Source organism: Achroia grisella, unplaced genomic scaffold (genome assembly GCF_030625045.1).
Source record: "Achroia grisella isolate CSIRO2021 unplaced genomic scaffold, CSIRO_AGI_Agris_v1 utg146, whole genome shotgun sequence".
NCBI lineage: Eukaryota > Metazoa > Arthropoda > Insecta > Lepidoptera > Pyralidae > Achroia > Achroia grisella.
In genome coordinates, this window is record NW_026712636.1 from 1567371 (window position 1) to 1586109 (window position 18739).

Consider the following 18739-nt stretch of genomic DNA (forward strand, 5'->3'; position numbering starts at 1 on the left):
GGTAACTAATAGTAACTTATGCTAGAACAAACAATATGAATCAAAAGTAAAACGAACAATATATTGAATTGTATACAAATTTAAAACTTAGCCTAACTTAAGAACTATCGCCATAGTTGGGAATTGTTTTTATTTAATAATAAAATGTATTTATATTTATTATTTAAATTATTTGTAGCAGTCATAGATAATATACTATTGGTAACAGTGTTACAATGTAAGTACAGAAATACATGTCAATTTTGATAATTCATTTCAAATGTCATTGTCGTGTCAATTTGTCATTTATGTTGTATGTATAGAATTTTGTTTGTTTACTTATTTGTTTATCGATACTTTGTTAAATCAAACTAAATTATTACTAAATGTATAGCTTTCAAAACTTTATCGAAGCGATTAGTAAGTAATATTGCATGGAACAAACAATTTAATATAATTTTAAAATATTTTATTGTATAAATTTATTTTTGAATAATTCTTTTATAGTTGATATTACTCAACCGAAATGAGTAGAGTAAGTGCACCACAAATGAAAATACTATTGGATTTACTTAGCGAAGACGGCGTGTTGGTACGTGGGAAGGTGTCATACACTAATACAAACAAACTTAATTTTTGGAAGCGCATCGCATCACAGCTTAACGCCGTTGATGGTGGAGTTTATAAAAACACATGGAAATGGTGTAAGGTATATGAATCTTCTAATTAATTTTACATAATTTATTTATTTTAAATTATATTTATTAAGATGCGTAACATATTTTGATGATAGCTAGGTAGCTGTGTAGATAGATAGGCAGAGGGTACCGATTCCCATTGAATTCTTCGTCATTATATACACTTAGATTGCTATTTTTGTATATATTACAGATATTTTAAAAATCACATTTGGGTACTAAATTATACACAACAAAACAATATATATTTTTTTAACCTGTACTAGCTATCTTTTAAATTTTTAAAGAACAACTATGAACCAACATTCTGATTCTCTAGGACATCTAGGATGTAATGTAATATTATGGGAAACCATCCATACTGAATGTGTTACAATGAGTGGCACAAGAATGAAAAGGTATACTGGTAGTTCCTGCCTGTGCTACCAATATTTTATTGTCACCTATTAAAAAACTCCTCATGATTTCTCATGAGGACTAAAACTGTAATTTTTGTTTATACCCTGTAATTTTCCTTCCATATCTTACCCTTCAACATAAGCATTTAAATTTAAAATACTTCTTACAAATATATATTTTCTCCCATTAATTTTACTTCATTCTGCATATGGTGCAATTTTCAGATGTGGGCAGACTGGAAAAATAAAACTAAGAAGAAAGCCAATATACTGCTTAGACGGAAAAGCTACAGTTTTGCTCACCCCTCACCAACACTAACTGATCTTGAATTGAGACTATTAAAAATGATTGACTACCCAATTGAAGATAAAGCAGATGCAATGAAACTGGAAATGGTAAGATAAATAGGGTCACTCCTGGTGTTTCAGGCTTTGCAGTTGTAGAGTTACCATCAAATGAAACATAAGCTTGTTTGCCACCATCATAGTATAAAAAAAGGTTTGTACTAAGATCTAATCTTACCTTCAATCAGTATAGTAAAATGACTGATATGGAGAGTTAAAAATAAAATGTTGCTCACACTCATTTTAACATTTTACTTTTCTTACAACATTAATTAATGATGAACCATTCCTCCCCTAAAAAACTTGGTGTGAAAACAGACTAAAATCTTTACAGAACTAACACCAACTCATACATAATTAAATTACCTCCTTTTATGTATAGATATCAGTTGTATATCTGTCCACCCAATATAGTTCTGTTTAATTTTTGCTTACTAGATGGTGCTCTGTGATATGTTTGTTGATAACTAGAAATACAAATCTTTATCCAAATAAACATATTTTAAGTACTTTTTAATTGTATTTTTTTATTCTACTATCTTAACGCAAAAAGAAGAAACTTGCCTGTTGCTCTTTAAACAAATGTACCAAGTTCGGCTCATTCATTTAATAAAATAATTAATTTAATTAAATACATTTTAGGGAGCAAACAAAGTTGAATTATCAGAAATTTCTGATGATGTATCTGCTGCGTATTTGGTGGAGGAATATAATGGTTCACAACCAAATAAAGATAGAATGTCATCTGATGAGGATGACAGTGCACCAGAATGTTTTGATCCTGCTGCTGATAGTAAATTTTGTGTTGTAGATGATATGTCTGATGGTAAGTGACTTTCCAAGATTGTTATCTTATTTATTATCCTTCATTTTTAACCAACTCCAAAAAGAGGAGGAAATTGTAAATGAGCCTGTATTTTTTTAATGTTCATCATAACTCCTGCATTTATAAATATATTTAAAAATACTATTTTATTTGAAACAGTATACTTGCATATCAGTAACATTTATTTTTAAAATATTTGTAGTCTGATTTTTTAGAAAATTTTGTCACTGTATCTCTATAGTACCATTTAAAATAATTGAAATTTGAGGGAGAGGTAAAATATTTTATTTTATTAATTGTGATTGAAAGATCACAATTATTTAGATTGATAGAGCAATAAGATATTAAAGTAGTTTTTTTAAAAGAGAACTATATATTTTCAGATGGTATCAATTCTAAAATACATGAAGAATCTTCAGACATTGAAAAGAAAGTGAAGTGGAAAGGTTTGTATGCATATGTTAATATTCGACAAACGGTGTGGCAATAATGTAGTGAATTTAATATTACCGTTTGTAATTTCAATATACAGAACACGAACAATGATTACTACTCAGTAACGGTTGTTTATGAGAAAATAAAATTTATATCTTTACACTGACAAGTTTGTTTCTCTAATATGGTAGCAGAGCGGTATTCATACATGCTAATCCTCTTCAAAATAAGTTCTTCATCGTTAACCATGGATAAATTATCGGGAATGGCGAAATACGGCAATTGGAATTCCAGATGAAAATGACAGGCATACACAAAGATTTGTTTGATTCGAGTTTTGATGACTTTGAGTGGGAGTCAAAATGGAGAACCCGAATGTTTCTCTAATACTTAATGCATGATTAGTACTACAGGCTTTACAATGTATACATAGCTTATTTGCCATACTATTATTAATTATCTTATTTATCACAGTTTTTTATATATGTATGTAATATATGTTTATTTTAATTGTTAATTCTAATAATTTGTAAAACATGTAATTATTCTATTCAGGGAAGACATATAAAAAGAAAAAGTTCCATGAGTACAAAATAAAGACTGAATTAATACTCCAGAAACAGAGAGCACAGCATAAGAGTGAAGAATTAAGGCTAAGAGCTATAGAACTGAAATTAAAAGGAGAAGAATTGAGATTGAAAGAAATAGAAATGAACAAAATCAACTATTTGACCAATATAGAGGAAGAGAAGTTGAAATGCTTTAGAGAAATCTCAACGTCATTGAAAGAGTGAGCATTTTTGCTGTTTTTTGTTATATTAGTTATGCCCGTTAGCATAATAAATTTATGCAGGTTGCAGAGCTACACATCTCTTTATAATAGTCAAACTTCTTAAAAAAATATGATATTTTTTATATAGACCAATACAAACAATCATACTCATTTATATAAATGTTTATATCATGTCAGGAATCGAAACCTGCGACCAACAGAAATAAGGCGGCGTACCATACCGCTAGGCTACTGAGGATTGTTGTACTTATCTATACAGTCTTTTTTTTGAAGTAAATTTGAATGAATCTATAGAGCCAGATAATTTTTCATTTTTCAAAAAAGATTTTTTATAATATTTACTTCCTAATAAAGTGTATACGCTTAAATAAAGTTTTTTCTCTTTTTTCAGATTTGTTGAGCGCACCAAAAATGGGAATATAAGATTTCCTAACTTAATTTAGTGACGATTTTATTGATTAATTGTTATATATAATTGGATCTCTATGTTCAAATGCTATACAAGATGTTAATAAGTAGTTAAATATATATAATAAGTATTTCTTAACTGTTGAAATTTAAATCATACAATTTGATACATTAATAAAAAAATATTTATTTGTCTTTTAAATCTCAACCAAAATCAACATCTTTATATTCAAAAACAATAACTAATTATTTAAAACATATCTTTCTTAATGCTACTAGTAAACAATGCTATTATTTAATAATAAACATTTCACTACAAATACAAATTGGTTGTTGCACTGCACTGTTTACATAATTCTCATACTAATACTTAAGACGCTGTTAATAATATAAATAATGTATATTAAACATGAAAGTTAAAAATAATTAAGACTGCATCATTATTCCATAGATTACTATTGGTTTAGTGTTACCTACATGCAATCAATGTAATATTTAGTAGAAAATCTCATAAAAATTACAAATATTAAAATATCCAGAGTAGTAAGTAAGTATCTGGCCTAAATCTTAATTTTTAAAAATGAGAAAATAGTCTTCATTAGACATATGTATATGACATGCATTATCAAGTAAATACTAGAAATCAAATCTGTTTCAAACAGTTCAACAAATTATATGAATTAATACAATTTAAATCTTTTCTACATATAATCTTTACTACATATTTGTAGTATAAATTCCTAAAAGTGTAATAAATGTATGTCTTATTGCACAATGTTTGTACATATATATCACAAAATTACTATTAAAAACCTATCACATCAAACATAACAGCTTTTACTTTTTTTTGTTTTAACCAATAACCAAAAACCAATTTTTCTGTTGATGGGTCAATTCGAGCTGTAAAGAATTACATTCCAAAAATATAAAGGACAATCTATTACCCGCAACTTATTCTGCACAATTTTCATTGCCTGTTTCACACGCTCAGATTATTGTTTAAGATAAAAGATAACGTATATCCTTTCCGGCATACAATCTATCTTTATGCAAAATTAGTCGTGAACATATTATTTTATACCCTTGAAAATAAAATTATTAAGTTTACAGTAAAACAGATTTTACAGATTATAAACATATCAGACTTTTGTAATTTTAAAATTACACATAATAGACAATAATATTTAAATAGTAAGTTTTATAATGAATCTTATGTTACAAACTTAGAGTAACTAATATTCAAGAGGAAACAGTGCTATAAAAGTGAAGCTGTAAAACCCTGTCCAAAACAAATATTGTTATTGTTCACTCACATTTTCTTCATCAACTGGATAATTAAAATAAAATTCCTAGAAAAGATAATACCTTGTTTCATTTTTCCCCATTAAAAGAAGTTACAGATTTATTTAATATTATTCTGCTAAGTGGTGGTTGGTACCACCACTTAGCAAATTCTTTAAGAACCTACTTACAGCTATAGCATACAACTAGCTGATCCACCCAACTTCGTCTGCTTCACATTTCCTCCGTTTTTGCTACATTTTACATTGCAGCTATCCTTATTGGTCATAACATGATTTTATATAGCTTATAGTCATCCTTGATAAATAGACTATCCAACAATAAAAGAATTTTCAACATCAGTTCAGTTGATCCCTAGAGTAACTCCTATAATCCTATAAGTATAGATGACTTCACTTTTATTAATATTATTGAGCTCTCTTGAGTTTTTAGTTGCTCCGAGGATGTAACATGTAAGTAAAATAGGTATTTATTATAAACGAAAATCTTTGAGCAATTTAATATAATTTGGTTTCATTTTATTTAGCACAGCCGGATCTATTTCTGATACCCTGTGTATTCGCAGATGGCTCTTCATGTTGCCTCTTTGGGCATATCCTCGACCACATATGGGACATTTAAAGGGAGTCTCCCCAGTATGAAGACGCATGTGCTCCTTTAGATAGTCTTCATGGTAGAAACTAGAATTGCAAACATTACATACTGCTGGCCTCAGACCTAGAAGTATAATATTTTTTATTAATTATTAATAGTGGAATGTATGAGTAAATTACGTTAGGGGTAGAATGGGGGGGGGGGGGGGCAGGAGGTCAACATCGTATAAGAAAGGACTATGTGTCTCAAAGTTGGTGTAGGTACAAATAAAATCACGAAATCATCCTAGATAATGAAATCTATATTTATTTCATCCCTACCACCATCCTAGGAAGGGGTTTTAGAGTTTGTTACATGACATCATATTTAAATTTTAATATCAAAACACAAAGTTTTATTATCTTCAATATTAATAGTTAAAACTTTGTGTTTTTTAAAATTGCTATGACAATATTTAGCCATCAGCAGAATGAAAATTGGATTAAGGATATGTGTAGAATGCATTCAATATGTAGCAGCTAACAGTTAAGCCTTGCCTGATGAATACAACTTAGTTACTGACTTTACTGAGTGCATATTTGTTTTTAAATTGAAATTTAATTTAAGATAAGATAAAGATAAAGAAGCCTTTATTTCTGTACATACATTTTTTTTTTTTTTTTTATATTTCTGTTCATTCATATTACTATATTATACTATAAATTTATTATTATTATATGTATTTTTTACTATTATTTTTTGTTGAGTAGTTTAATTTTTTTTTTTTTTTCTAATGTTTAATTATTAGTTCCATTTTCTATATTATATCCCGCAGTACAGAGTGCCTTATGGCAAAGGCCTCCTCTAATTCCTTCCAGTGTACTCTATTTTGGGCTGCTCTTCTCCAGTAGGGGCCTGCTGTCAGCTTGATTTCATCCTCCCAGCGTCTCTGTGGTCTACCTCTTTTTCTTTTTGTTTCCCTTGGATACCATTCAGTTACATAAGTACTCCATTTTTCAGGTTTGCTTCGAATCATGTGCCCAGTCCATCTCCATTTTTGTTGGTCTATCTGCACAAGAATGTCTGTCAAGTTAGTTTTTGCTCTTATATCCTCACATCTGTGTCTGTCTCTTCTGTTTATCCCTAACATACTTCTCTCCATGGCTCTTTGACATCTTTGCAATTTCTCCCGCTGTTCTTTGTTTAAGGCCCATGTTTCGCATCCGTATGTCAGACACGGCAGAATGCAAGTATTAAATGTCTTTCTTTTTGTTGACAGTTGTATGTTCTTGTTTTTCATTATCTCTCTCAGAGACCAGTATCTCTTCCATCCACTGGCTATTCTTTTGTTTATTTCTTTATCTGTCTGATCTCTAAAAGACACCACTTGTCCCAGGTAAACATACTCTTCCACATACTCCAAGCACCCACCGTCCAAACCAACGTCAATCTCCATTGAGTTGGTCAGGATCTTGGTTTTTGCAGTATTCATTGACAGACCCACTGTTTTGCTTTCGTTTGACAGACTTTGAATCATAGTTTCAAGGTGTATAGGACTTTCTTCGAAGAGTACAATGTCGTCTGCAAAACGTAGGTGAGTCAAATAGGATCCATTTATATTGAGTCCAAAGCCTTCCCAGTTCAGTTTACGGCAAATGCTTTCCAACACAGCTGAAAATAGTTTGGGAGATAATGGGTCTCCCTGTCGTACTCCTTTATTTATTGGGAATGAACCACCCAAGGTTTCTAATTTTATTTTGGCTTTGCTTTCTGAATATATATTTAGTATTATTTGTATATAAGAGTAGTGTATGCCTTGTTGTTGTAGAGCTTTCCATATATAGCTATGTTTCAGACTATCAAATGCCTTTCTGTAATCAATAAAAGCGATATACAGAGGTTTGTTATATTCGTTGTATTTTTCTATTAGCTGTTTTATAGTGTAGATGTGGTCGATAGTAGAGAAATTCTTACGAAAACCTGCCTGTTCTATAGGCTGGTTTTCATCAAGCTGTTTTGATATTCTGTCTAAGATTATCTTTGCAAATACTTTGTACAGATTCGACATCAAACTTATAGGCCTATAGTTTTCTATGTCATCCTTTGTCCCTTTCTTGTGTATAAGGATTATGTGAGATTCGCTCCACTGAGATGGTATCATTTTTGTTTTTAGTATGTCATTAAAGATCAACATAAGTAAAGGTATTATTTCCTTCATGGCTGCCTTTATTACCTCATTTGGAATGTCATCGGGTCCAGGTGCTTTTTCTGGAGGTAGGCTTCTTATTGCCTTAGCTATTTCCGATGGTAGGATTGTGGGTACTTCACTTTCTGCCTCTCTTAATATTTCAGACTACACAAATGATATCTATATGAAAATATGTCTATAAATGAAGTTAAGTTATCTAACTTACCTGTATGCACAGATCTCTCATGGACTATCACAGATTTTTGGCATTTATATGTTTTATCACAAATTGAGCATTTATATACCTTTTTTGGTACCAAATGTTTATTGTGAACATTTCTGTAGTGTGTGCTCAATTCACCTTTGAAAGCAAACCTATGACCGCAGGATGAACAAATGAAGTTTTTCTCCGTGTTGTGTCTCCGTTTTATATGCCTCTTGAGGTAATAATCTGATACGCAGATACGTGGACATTTTGGACATTTAACTGGATTGTTAAAATGTTTGTTCCTTTTATGTATTGTCAATTTGTCTTGTGTTTTAAAGATTTGCCCACACAGGTCACATAACTTGGGCGACTTTTTTACAGCCACTTTGGGTATATTTAATTCTATTCTGTTTCTATTCTTAGCTTTCAATTCAATTTTCTCTTTTTCTTTTTTCTTGGCTTTATGTTTTAATGTCACAGGTTCATTTGATTTTAAACTAAAAAAAAAAATTACTATTAGATAATTATGCTTGGACATATCACAAACTGTCAATTTATTACAAAGTAAGCAATCTTTTTTCTGGGTATTAATTACAAATGAATATACTCAAGTAAAATATGTAAAATGTGTAATCTTAAAAAACACCTACACTAACACAAACACATGTATGCAAATGTTTATATTGTGTATGGAAAATACAACAATTGTCAAGTGAGGCCTGTCTTTAGACTATGCAGATTGTTGAAAGATTGGTGAGTCAATGTAAAAATGTTTTATTTCTTAATTCTCTATTTTACAAAGAAACATACAAGGGCTTTAGGGCATTCTCTACCAGCTAACCTTTATGTAGAAATAGGAAGTCAAAAATATTTAGTGCAAAGAGACTTAATACAAATTTAGAATAAAAAAGATGTGCAAGACTCTATATTACTACATATTTCAAAGACTATAAACTACATATTACCACCAGCTTTCTCCATTCCAAGTAAACTCGCCCTCTAAAATTGAAGATGCTATTTTATTTGTTTTATTAATGGGCACCCTTTTATTACATCTTTTTTTAATATTCTCTTTTTTTCTCTTTGTTTTTATTTTTGGTTTTAATGATTTTGTTAATAAATCATCTATTACATCAATATTGCTATCATTTTCATAGTTAATGACTACTTCTGATTTAACTTTAAAGTCTTCTGTGTCTGAATTTCCAAAGGTAATGTAATCATTGCTATGATCTATACTTTCATTTTTTATGAACAGTAAACCATTTTGTAATATCTTTGAAGATTCTTTGTATTTGTTTATAAAATGGTAAACAGTATCTACCGTGGTAGTGCAATTGTTACATATGGAACGCGGAAATCCTTCCACATCTTCAATCTGAGAAAAACAAAATTGATTGAAGCCTTTTTTTGTAATAGTTCGACGCGTAATTAAGATGAATTAGTGTTACCTTTTCATTCACACATTGAATAAGTTTCGAATATATATCGTCGTTTTCATTATTTTCGAAAAGTGGTAGCGTAGCACCATCTTCAAGACAAATTCTGCACAATGTCGACAACGCAGTATTCATGTTTAATGCTATTCCAATATAAAAATATGTAACTAAACGTAACTATTTTTTTTAAATTAAACTATATAGTGTCATAACAAAGTAAACATATAACAAATATATTCATCCTCAAACTATGGCCAGTTTGATTAAATACACGCAAATAGTTTATGTTAATGTGTAAATTATTTTAAATTACATTATTTATATTTATTTTTAAAGCACAAATTGAGGTAATTGAAGTATTTCAAAATATTTTGGTTGTCAGTCTATGATTGTTGTTTTTATTTCAGTTTTCCTCAGTCAAGTGTCAATTCTGCATTTATTACACGTAACTGGAAGAGCACATTATTTGAGTAAAATCTATCACATAGATTTTTTTAAGAAAATGATTAAAAATAAAACAAAACTGAAGGATAAGCGGATATACTTCAGTTTTTTTACTTAAATAAAAAAATATACAGTAAAAATAAATATCAACAGACTATATTTCAATGAAAAGTTGACTTAAGAAAACCAATGGTTACATTTTGACAGGTATTTTTTTTATTGAGCGAATCACAAGACTAATCATAGACAATATTTTTATCACCTACTTCTGTCATCAGGTGATTGGGATTGGCAGATTTTAGAAGAAATCCTGTAGGGATAAATTTAATAAATCCCATATTAAAATGTCTGGAAAAGATAAGCTAGCGATTTTCCCTTCACGGGGGTAAGGATAAAACATACATATAGTTAATAATTGACCCCTTTGTACCTAATTTTTGTTCGTAACATTTGTAATTTATTCCTGATTTTAGTGCTCAAATGTTGATAAAGGGCCGTCTGGCTGGAGCAGTGAAAGGTCATGGTCTACTAAAGAAGAAAGCTGATGCTTTACAAGTCAGATTTCGTATGATACTGAGCAAAATTATTGAGGTGAGAAAATATTTAATTTAAGCTATTCTGAAGCGACAATTTTCGTTTGTTCATCCTTGTTTTCATATAAATTATGCAACACCATAGATTTGTATATATACAAATCAGTCACTACTATTTTTTATGTGTAAGGCTTGTAAAATCTGACCAGAAGATTCTGAACCTGAAGATATGACCAGCACCAGAATACGGTGTGAGACTTGAGGTTCTTATTATGTCTATATGTCCTGAGAACTGAATGTTTCGTTACTACACATCTAGTAATTTCACTGCCATGATTTATCCTTTGAACTGGAATACATTTACCATATTATATCAAATCATTAGAACAGAGCTTTTACATATATAGAAAATGTTGTTAAAGGTTCTCTAGAATAGAAATAAACAAATCTGAAGCATAACTACCCACAGTGGAGACTTTTGTTCCGTCTCAAAACAGTTAATAAATATTTGGGATATATTCAATACTAGCTACTCACTCTGGCATTGGATAGGCATACATGTATTTCATGTATAATCCTTTTAAAGCATCTATTGCAAAAAATAGCTTTAAAATCTGTTGTTTAGTTTAAAAAAAGATCTAATCTAACAGATAGTGGATGTGACTTCATTTTATACCATGTTAATATATTATTACAGACAAAAACCCTTATGGGTGAAGTTATGAAAGAAGCTGCATTCTCACTGGCAGAGGCAAAGTTTACAACAGGGGACTTCAATCAAGTGGTGCTGCAGAATGTCACTAAGGCTCAAATCAAGATTCGCTCCAAAAAAGACAATGTTGCTGGTATGGATAATATTTAGTCTCTTTCTTTCTTTTTTTCTCTTTCTATCTGCCATCAGCCTTATGGCTATAATCAGATATATTGATATTTTTAGTCTCTTTCTATAATGTTTTTCAATGATAAATATTTGTTATTACTTAAATAATGTTCAATAAATAAAACAAATAGCTTAAGTAACCATGTTATATGTTCTGTGCTTGTATGTTCACAATCACTTAAATAGTAATAACTATTATAAAAGCCAAAATAGAAAAAGATGTTTCAAATTTATCCTACTTTAATATATGAATATAAATATATAAAGTAGCATAAATTTAAAACATCTTGAGCTTTGGAATATTTTTTTAAATTGTATTACATACATTGCCACATTTGAAGTGATATTGAAAATAATATGTATTTATATACTAAATACACATTATTTTCAGTATCACTTATTATTACTACTTATTGAATACATATAATATAATTTTATATGGAACATAATATGTAGTTGATACTAATAAGTAAAGTTATGTTTAGTTTATTATAACATGTACTTGCTATATTTTTGTATTTGTCGACAAATGTTTTAACTTCATCCAAGTCTTCTTCAATGTGAGTGTGGTACATTTGTGAAATTAGCTGCTTTATATTTTACGCTTTTCACGCGCGATTATGAGCGCGTGCAATCTTGAGCGATCGCATTTAACTCTTTTTTGTGTTCACTCTTGCACCTTGGTTCAATGTTATATCACTTCATTTTAATTTTTTTCTACTGATTTTATTTTCCAAGGACACATTAAAGGTTACATTCTTTCAAGTGAATTTTGATTCGTGCGTGAATACAGCTATTGTCTCGCCCCCCACTAATATACAATTAACCCATGTGAGATATGTACAATTCTATTTTTATGCCAACTTCAGGTGTCACACTTCCGATCTTTGAGTCTTACCAAGATGGCTCTGATACATATGAACTGGCGGGGCTTGCTCGAGGTGGTCAGCAGTTGGCCAAGCTGAAGAAGAACTTCCAAACTGCTGTTAAGCTGCTGGTCGAGCTTGCATCACTGCAGACATCTTTCATTACTCTTGATGAGGTCATCAAGATCACTAACAGACGTGTCAATGCTATTGAACATGGTAAGGAATGTAAATTGATTCCTGTTTTCTATATTTTCATAAAAAATATGAAAATATAGAAAACAGGAATACTCTGTAAAAAGTTTTCTGCATGGATATTTCTGTCTTTCAGCTTGTTTTGTAAGAGATGTGTTTTGGTTAAAGGGTGAGAAAAGGCAGTTAAATTAAAGATTTTTTTATTTATTTATGTAACTGTTAATTAGAGTGACCAGTTTAGCAGAATACTCATAACCCATATACCATATGTCATGGCCGAACACTATAAGTCAGTAAATTTCACCAATGATATTGTGAGAATATTGTTTCTTGCCACAAACACATCTGATTTTGAGTAGTACTATGACCAGTTATAAAAAAAAAAATTAATGGTGCTTTATAACAAAACAATAATTTTAAACCTATATGTTTTCACACTTTACCGGGTAAACAGTCAATCAAATGCTTTGGCCATTTTTCTTGACAATTTTTGCTTCATTCATAACTCGTCTTCAGCATGCACGCTGGTTTCGAAAAAGTTAGTTCTCTCTTCGAACCTTCTAGTATATTAAATCTCCAATATGAGTCATCATCGTCATCATCATCTGCTTCTCTCCTTATCTCATTTAATTTTGGTCGGCGTAATATGTTTTTCTCTTCCATTCATCCTTGTTCGCAGTCATCTCGATATTTACTCCCTATCTTACCATATCATCTTTCATACAGTCCATCCATTTCTTTTTCGGCCTTTCTCTACCCGTATAACCATCCACATTCATATATAACACCTTCCTTAAAATATATTCATTCCTACGCATTACATACCCATACCACGATAGACGATTACTCTTCAACCTCTCCGATAGCAACAATCCTTATATTGTATTGGAGTATTCACTCCAATACAATATAAGGATTGTTGCTATATCAAATACACATGAAACATTTTTACAGTAATCATTCCACGATTGGAACGTACATTGGCCTACATTATCTCCGAGCTGGACGAACTGGAACGTGAGGAGTTCTACCGGCTGAAAAAGATCCAGGACAAGAAGAAAATCATCAAAGATAAAGCTGAGGCGGTAAGTGATGCAATATTCACATTAGGAAGTCTCTTGTATATTCTATGCTTTTAACTGGTGGTAAATAGAATTTTATTTTGTTTATAATATGAATATTTGTTAATAGTTTAATAATAATACCAACCTAGGCATTTCGTACAGCACCATCTACTCTCAAACTAGGCAGAGCTTGTATTATACAACACAGAAAATATATTGTTTTAAAGTGTGTTGGGATTTTGCATATTCTTAATATCATTTGTATTTAATTTGTTTTATACATATTACACTAATAATTGCCAAAATAATCCTTATAATACTTCAAATTGATATACACATAGTAATGCCAATGAAATTACAGATACACATATTTATTTATTTTTATGCATATTATTGATGGCATGAGTGGTTTAGCATACCACCTTTCATCGGATGGTCGTGGCTTCGATTCCTCGCACAATACAAATATTTGTATTTATATGCATGATTGTTTGTATTAGTCTGGGTGTGTGTATATTATGTATGTATTTACAATAAAAATGTATTTAACTATTTCAATCAATGGTTTAGTACTCATACGACTAGATGGCGCTGTGTGATTTGTATTTTCTTTTTTTTAATATGATTTTTTATGTTTACTACCAGATATAAGTAAAGAATATATGAGTATCTTCTACCAAATTTTTGTGTTTAATATGCTTAATTAACCTCATTTAATAGTAATATTACCATTTAGTTACTAAGCTTGACTGTCAAGTGTGAAGGTATAACAATGTTGGTTTGAACTAACATTCCACTAATTTGTATGTATTGTGATACCAACTAAGACTACCGAATATATAATAACATCTTTGGTAAAACACTAAACTAAAGATTTTATTAAAAATATCTTTTAAGAAAGCTCAATTACTTGTAGAGAAGTTGCATATATTTTTCATTATATTGCGGTAATTACATTGTTTTAATACAAGAAACACGTATAATCATTGTCAAATTTATAATATATTGTATATGTTTAAATGGATGTTTTCTAAAAGTATCTCAATAGTGCAAAAGGCCATATTAAATTTGGAATGTGTAGGCGGGGCAGATTAAAATAAAATAAAAAAACTGGTTTATTATAACATATATCGATCGCGGGTGTTATTAATACAGCTCGGGGATTGGATGCGGCCTGCGGGCCGTATCTTTGACGTGACTGGCTATAGCTATTAGTCTTTATTTATTCTGTCCAATTTTTTTAATGACTCGTTTATTCCTATCACTGGAACAAGTGTACTTGTAGTCACTTATGTGGCCTAGCTAACTTCGACTGATTGATTTTGTTGCCTAACTTTCATTGTTTAAGAGATTTTCGTCCTTTTTATTACAGTTCTATTAGATTGTAAATATTCTATACGTCAGATTCTGTATTTAATATATTATCTTATAATAAGTGCTATAATTTAATAAACAAATTCAGAAATCCTACAATAACACGGTACTCTTATAACGCATTTTCATAGTATGTGATTTCACTGCTCCTTATAACACGGGCATTCCCACAGATAATGCGGAGATTTCCTACATTAAATTTATAATTATTTGTACAGTTCATAATTCCGCCCGTGTGTGCAAGTGTGTTGTGTCAATTGTGTTTAAATGAAGTTATTACTTCTTTAAAATCTAACAATTCGTTTAGTTGGTTGCCGTTAAAAAAAAATGATATATAATTCGTAATATTTTTCTCTTTTCATTCTACTTTTTGATCAAAGTGGTCTAAAGAAAAAACAAATGACCAAGAAAGCAAGGGCCTACAAGTTAGGGTTGTGAAAAAAAATCAATAATTTATAAAGAGACATTCATTCCTGTTATAAACTGAATAAATTATTTATTGAAATAGTTACAGATATAATAATACTAGTAACACATACATGGATATGTCTGCACAAAACTTGTTTTGCACCCGTCTTATTGTGAGTGTCAAATTTTTTACCACAGAGATAGCCTATACCAGAAAGTTGCTGAGTGAGAGAGGTAATTCGCTTTTACACTTAGTTGGTAGACTGCATCGGTAGGTATAACTCGCACTACATTTATATTAACGGAACCTTTCAACGTGCGAGGCAATCGCGCTTGACCGGTTTTGTTATTATTACAGAAAAAAGCCGAACTTCTAGCGGCTGGCAAAGAAGTCCGCGGCATCGCTAACCTTCTAGACGAAGGGGATGAGGATCTTCTCTTCTAAGTTCTTGCATGCACGATACACTCCGTACAGTAGATGTATGTATTCTAGGTTGGACCGTCGTGATCAGCTGGCCTTATGTGGGGCTACGGTGGTGGTTTCGTTTCGTTTGTGATGTTCATACTTCGTAACTTGCACTTGTAGATTCTGAACAATCATATTGACAATACTAATTGGTTTTGGTCTTAGGTGGCTTTCGCATATCATTATTATGGTGTTTTTTTATAAATTTACTGTGTTTTTATAATTTCGTCCTCGTGATCGGAATCTTTATATAACATTTCCGTTGCAAAAACAACAATGTGTGCTAAATTTCATCTCGATTTGTTAAGTTTAGTACTACTTAGGATTGACTTAACTAAACTGAGATGAAATTTTTTTTACAGCGACTTACAATAAAATTTACACTCGTAAATCTTGTTTCATTGATCTCATTTAAAAATAAGGGATTAAAATGGCTACTTTAGTGACGATAAGAGGATCCTAAAACAGTTCATATTTGCAATATCTATAACTGACAGTTGTTTATGGCAATTAAGAAAATGGCTCGTTTTTAACGATTTAATTTAGCTTTAGTGTCTTGTTACAATTTTGTTCTATATGAAATCAATAATTAATATTAACAGGGGAATGCCATGAATTGTTAAATCATATCCATAACTTCATCTTAATCCTCTGGAATGACGACCGATGAGTGGTATTTTGCACTGTGCATTTTAAAAGAACAATGCGACTGAGTAGGATGAAAACCGATATTGTGATTGGTTTCAAGTAGCATCATCATCGTCATCATCATCATCATCATCATCGTCATTTCAGCCCGGAAGATGTCCGCTACTAAACAAAGGCATCCTCTGGCGCTGTTTGCATCCAACGCTTTCCAGCGTTCTTGATCAGATCGTCGGTCCACCTTGTGCAGAGTAGCCCTGTTGATTAATTCATGTTCACGCATTCAATGCCCACTAGTGTTTCTCCTGTCACATCATTTGTCAGACAGGAGCTCCAATCCATCAACCACAAAAGACACCTAATTTTAAAAAGTAGTGGTATTAGTATTCCTACTCCATCATCACATGGAAAATGTCATAAAAAACGGTCAATTACTGAGACGGATTATAAATTTGAACTGTATTATGGTCTTAGAAGTTGTGGTATGAAATGTTTGGAATAAAAATACAAACTGCACTTGATCGCATAATCACTTCTGCTCCCATCTTTAGTCGCTGATAGAATTCAAATTGTATGGAATTGACATAAACTATAGAATATTTTCTATAGGGTATGTCATTCATAATAGTGTGTTACCAACTTATCTGAATTGCCATCCATAGGACATAGTATTACCTGTATATATTACGAGGATATAATTAAAATTGAATGTATTTGAATTTTGTATCTCCCAAATGTCATAAATTATTATCACACAGCAATATAAGAGAAATATTATAAATATCGTTAAGATATACCTAAAACATCCCTTTTTGTGTAAATTGACACTTCGGTCATTTAATATTATGGTTGGTACAAGGTAACAATAAACTTAGTACTTACATAAAGGCTTATTTACATGTAGTGAAAAAAATTCGGTATGAAATATACTTAAAATTAAAATTCAATGCCATTTTTTTAAGAAATGCATGTCTTATTAAGATATAAAATTATTTTATTGTCGTAATATATATAAGTAACACTTAAAGCAAGAATGCGGATAATTTGGCAGCACCTTATATTATATTGTATTTGGAATTATTGCCAAAACAATATTGTTCTGAGCATTGTTTGTTCACTAGCGATATCGCTGACTTGTACTAAGTCTTTGGGGATGTTCTGTCATGGGTAAATGTACATGTGAGCTTTTACACTGTTCAGAATCTTTCACACAACATGTAATCGTATCTTATATGTACGTTCCTTTACAGAGAAAAGCGGCACTGTTGGCAGCCGGAGAGGATGTTCGTGATCAATCGAATCTTCTTGATGAACAAGAGGACGATGTTCTCTTCTAAATTCCATAATAATAGTCAAGTGGAACATAACCGCGTTGTAACCTTATATATAATTCGCGCGTAATATGTTACGTGTAAAAGATAAACATTTGAATGTAATACATATTGTTGATTATAAAAAAACATAAAATTTCAAATAAACCCTTTTTTGGCTGTATAGTTTAACAGAAAAAGACAAAGATAAAAGAAATATTTATTTGCCATTTAAAAAATATATATACATACTAAGCATGGCAATAGAATTCAATGTAGATGCAACTTAAAAAGCAAAGGGTTTCAATAAATAAAAAAATGTAGATGTTACACTAGATGATTAAATAAGAATATATCGGTCTAATTCAGTCGATACCATTATTTTGTATTTATCAATACAAATATTGTATGTCAACTTTGCTGTCCAAATAATTATAATTACAGTGTTCATTGCGTTGTAAATACTATATTGTTGTCATGTTAACATATTTAAAACTTCTTATGAAGTGCATTGATATTGCATAAAGATATTTTACGTGAACAAGTTTACGCTTGCTTAGTGTCGTAAGCATTCCACCATACATGTGTTAATCAATAGGTATTTCGAATGAAAACAAAATGGCGCTGGTAGCCTAACTTAGCGTCATCAGTAAATAAAAGTAATGACGCTACAGGCCGTCTTAGCGTCATCAGTAAGTGAAAGTAAGGACGCTAAACGTCATCTTAGCTTCATCAGTAAGTAAAAGTAACGACGCTACAGTCCAGCTTAGCGTCTTCAGTAAAAAACATTTCAACGCTAGAGGCTATCTCGGCGTCATCAGTATAAGTACACCACTTGAGTATTTTTCTTTGAATTGTTGTTTTATTATATTGCAATATATTATTTTAAGTGAAGGATCATGTAAATACAAGTTTGTGAAACATTAGAAAAAATATTATTATTATTGAATCAGTTTGTTTTA

General features: G+C 30.7%; 3 protein-coding genes across 4 annotated transcripts; 2 read left to right on the plus strand and 1 right to left on the minus strand.

Moving 5' to 3' along the window:
- Positions 1-499: 499 nt before the first annotated feature.
- LOC131855635 (uncharacterized) lies at positions 500-3705 on the plus strand. The gene is made up of 5 exons (XM_059206930.1): positions 500-688; positions 1301-1471; positions 2063-2246; positions 2630-2692; positions 3237-3705. The coding sequence occupies exons 1-5, from the start codon at positions 506-508 to the stop codon at positions 3473-3475; spliced, it is 840 nt and encodes a 279-aa protein (XP_059062913.1). The 5' UTR covers positions 500-505; the 3' UTR covers positions 3476-3705.
- A 1632-nt stretch (positions 3706-5337) lies between these two features.
- Positions 5338-9925, minus strand: LOC131855603 (zinc finger protein 578-like). The gene is made up of 4 exons (XM_059206888.1): positions 9605-9925; positions 9119-9531; positions 8172-8650; positions 5338-5901 (listed from the first exon to the last, which is right to left on the minus strand). The coding sequence occupies exons 1-4, from the start codon at positions 9725-9727 to the stop codon at positions 5657-5659; spliced, it is 1260 nt and encodes a 419-aa protein (XP_059062871.1). The 5' UTR covers positions 9728-9925; the 3' UTR covers positions 5338-5656.
- Positions 9926-10287: 362 nt separating this feature from the next.
- LOC131855624 (V-type proton ATPase subunit D) lies at positions 10288-17816 on the plus strand. 2 transcript variants are annotated; one of them, XM_059206915.1, is made up of 7 exons: positions 10288-10421; positions 10510-10627; positions 11267-11414; positions 12319-12534; positions 13465-13595; positions 15715-15836; positions 17718-17816. In XM_059206915.1, the coding sequence occupies exons 1-6, from the start codon at positions 10381-10383 to the stop codon at positions 15799-15801; spliced, it is 741 nt and encodes a 246-aa protein (XP_059062898.1). In that variant the 5' UTR covers positions 10288-10380; the 3' UTR covers positions 15802-15836; positions 17718-17816. The 2 variants fall into 2 exon arrangements, with proteins under 2 accessions (XP_059062898.1, XP_059062897.1); XM_059206914.1 differs by lacking the exon at positions 15715-15836 and having other exon boundaries at positions 10291-10421.
- Positions 17817-18739: the final 923 nt, after the last annotated feature.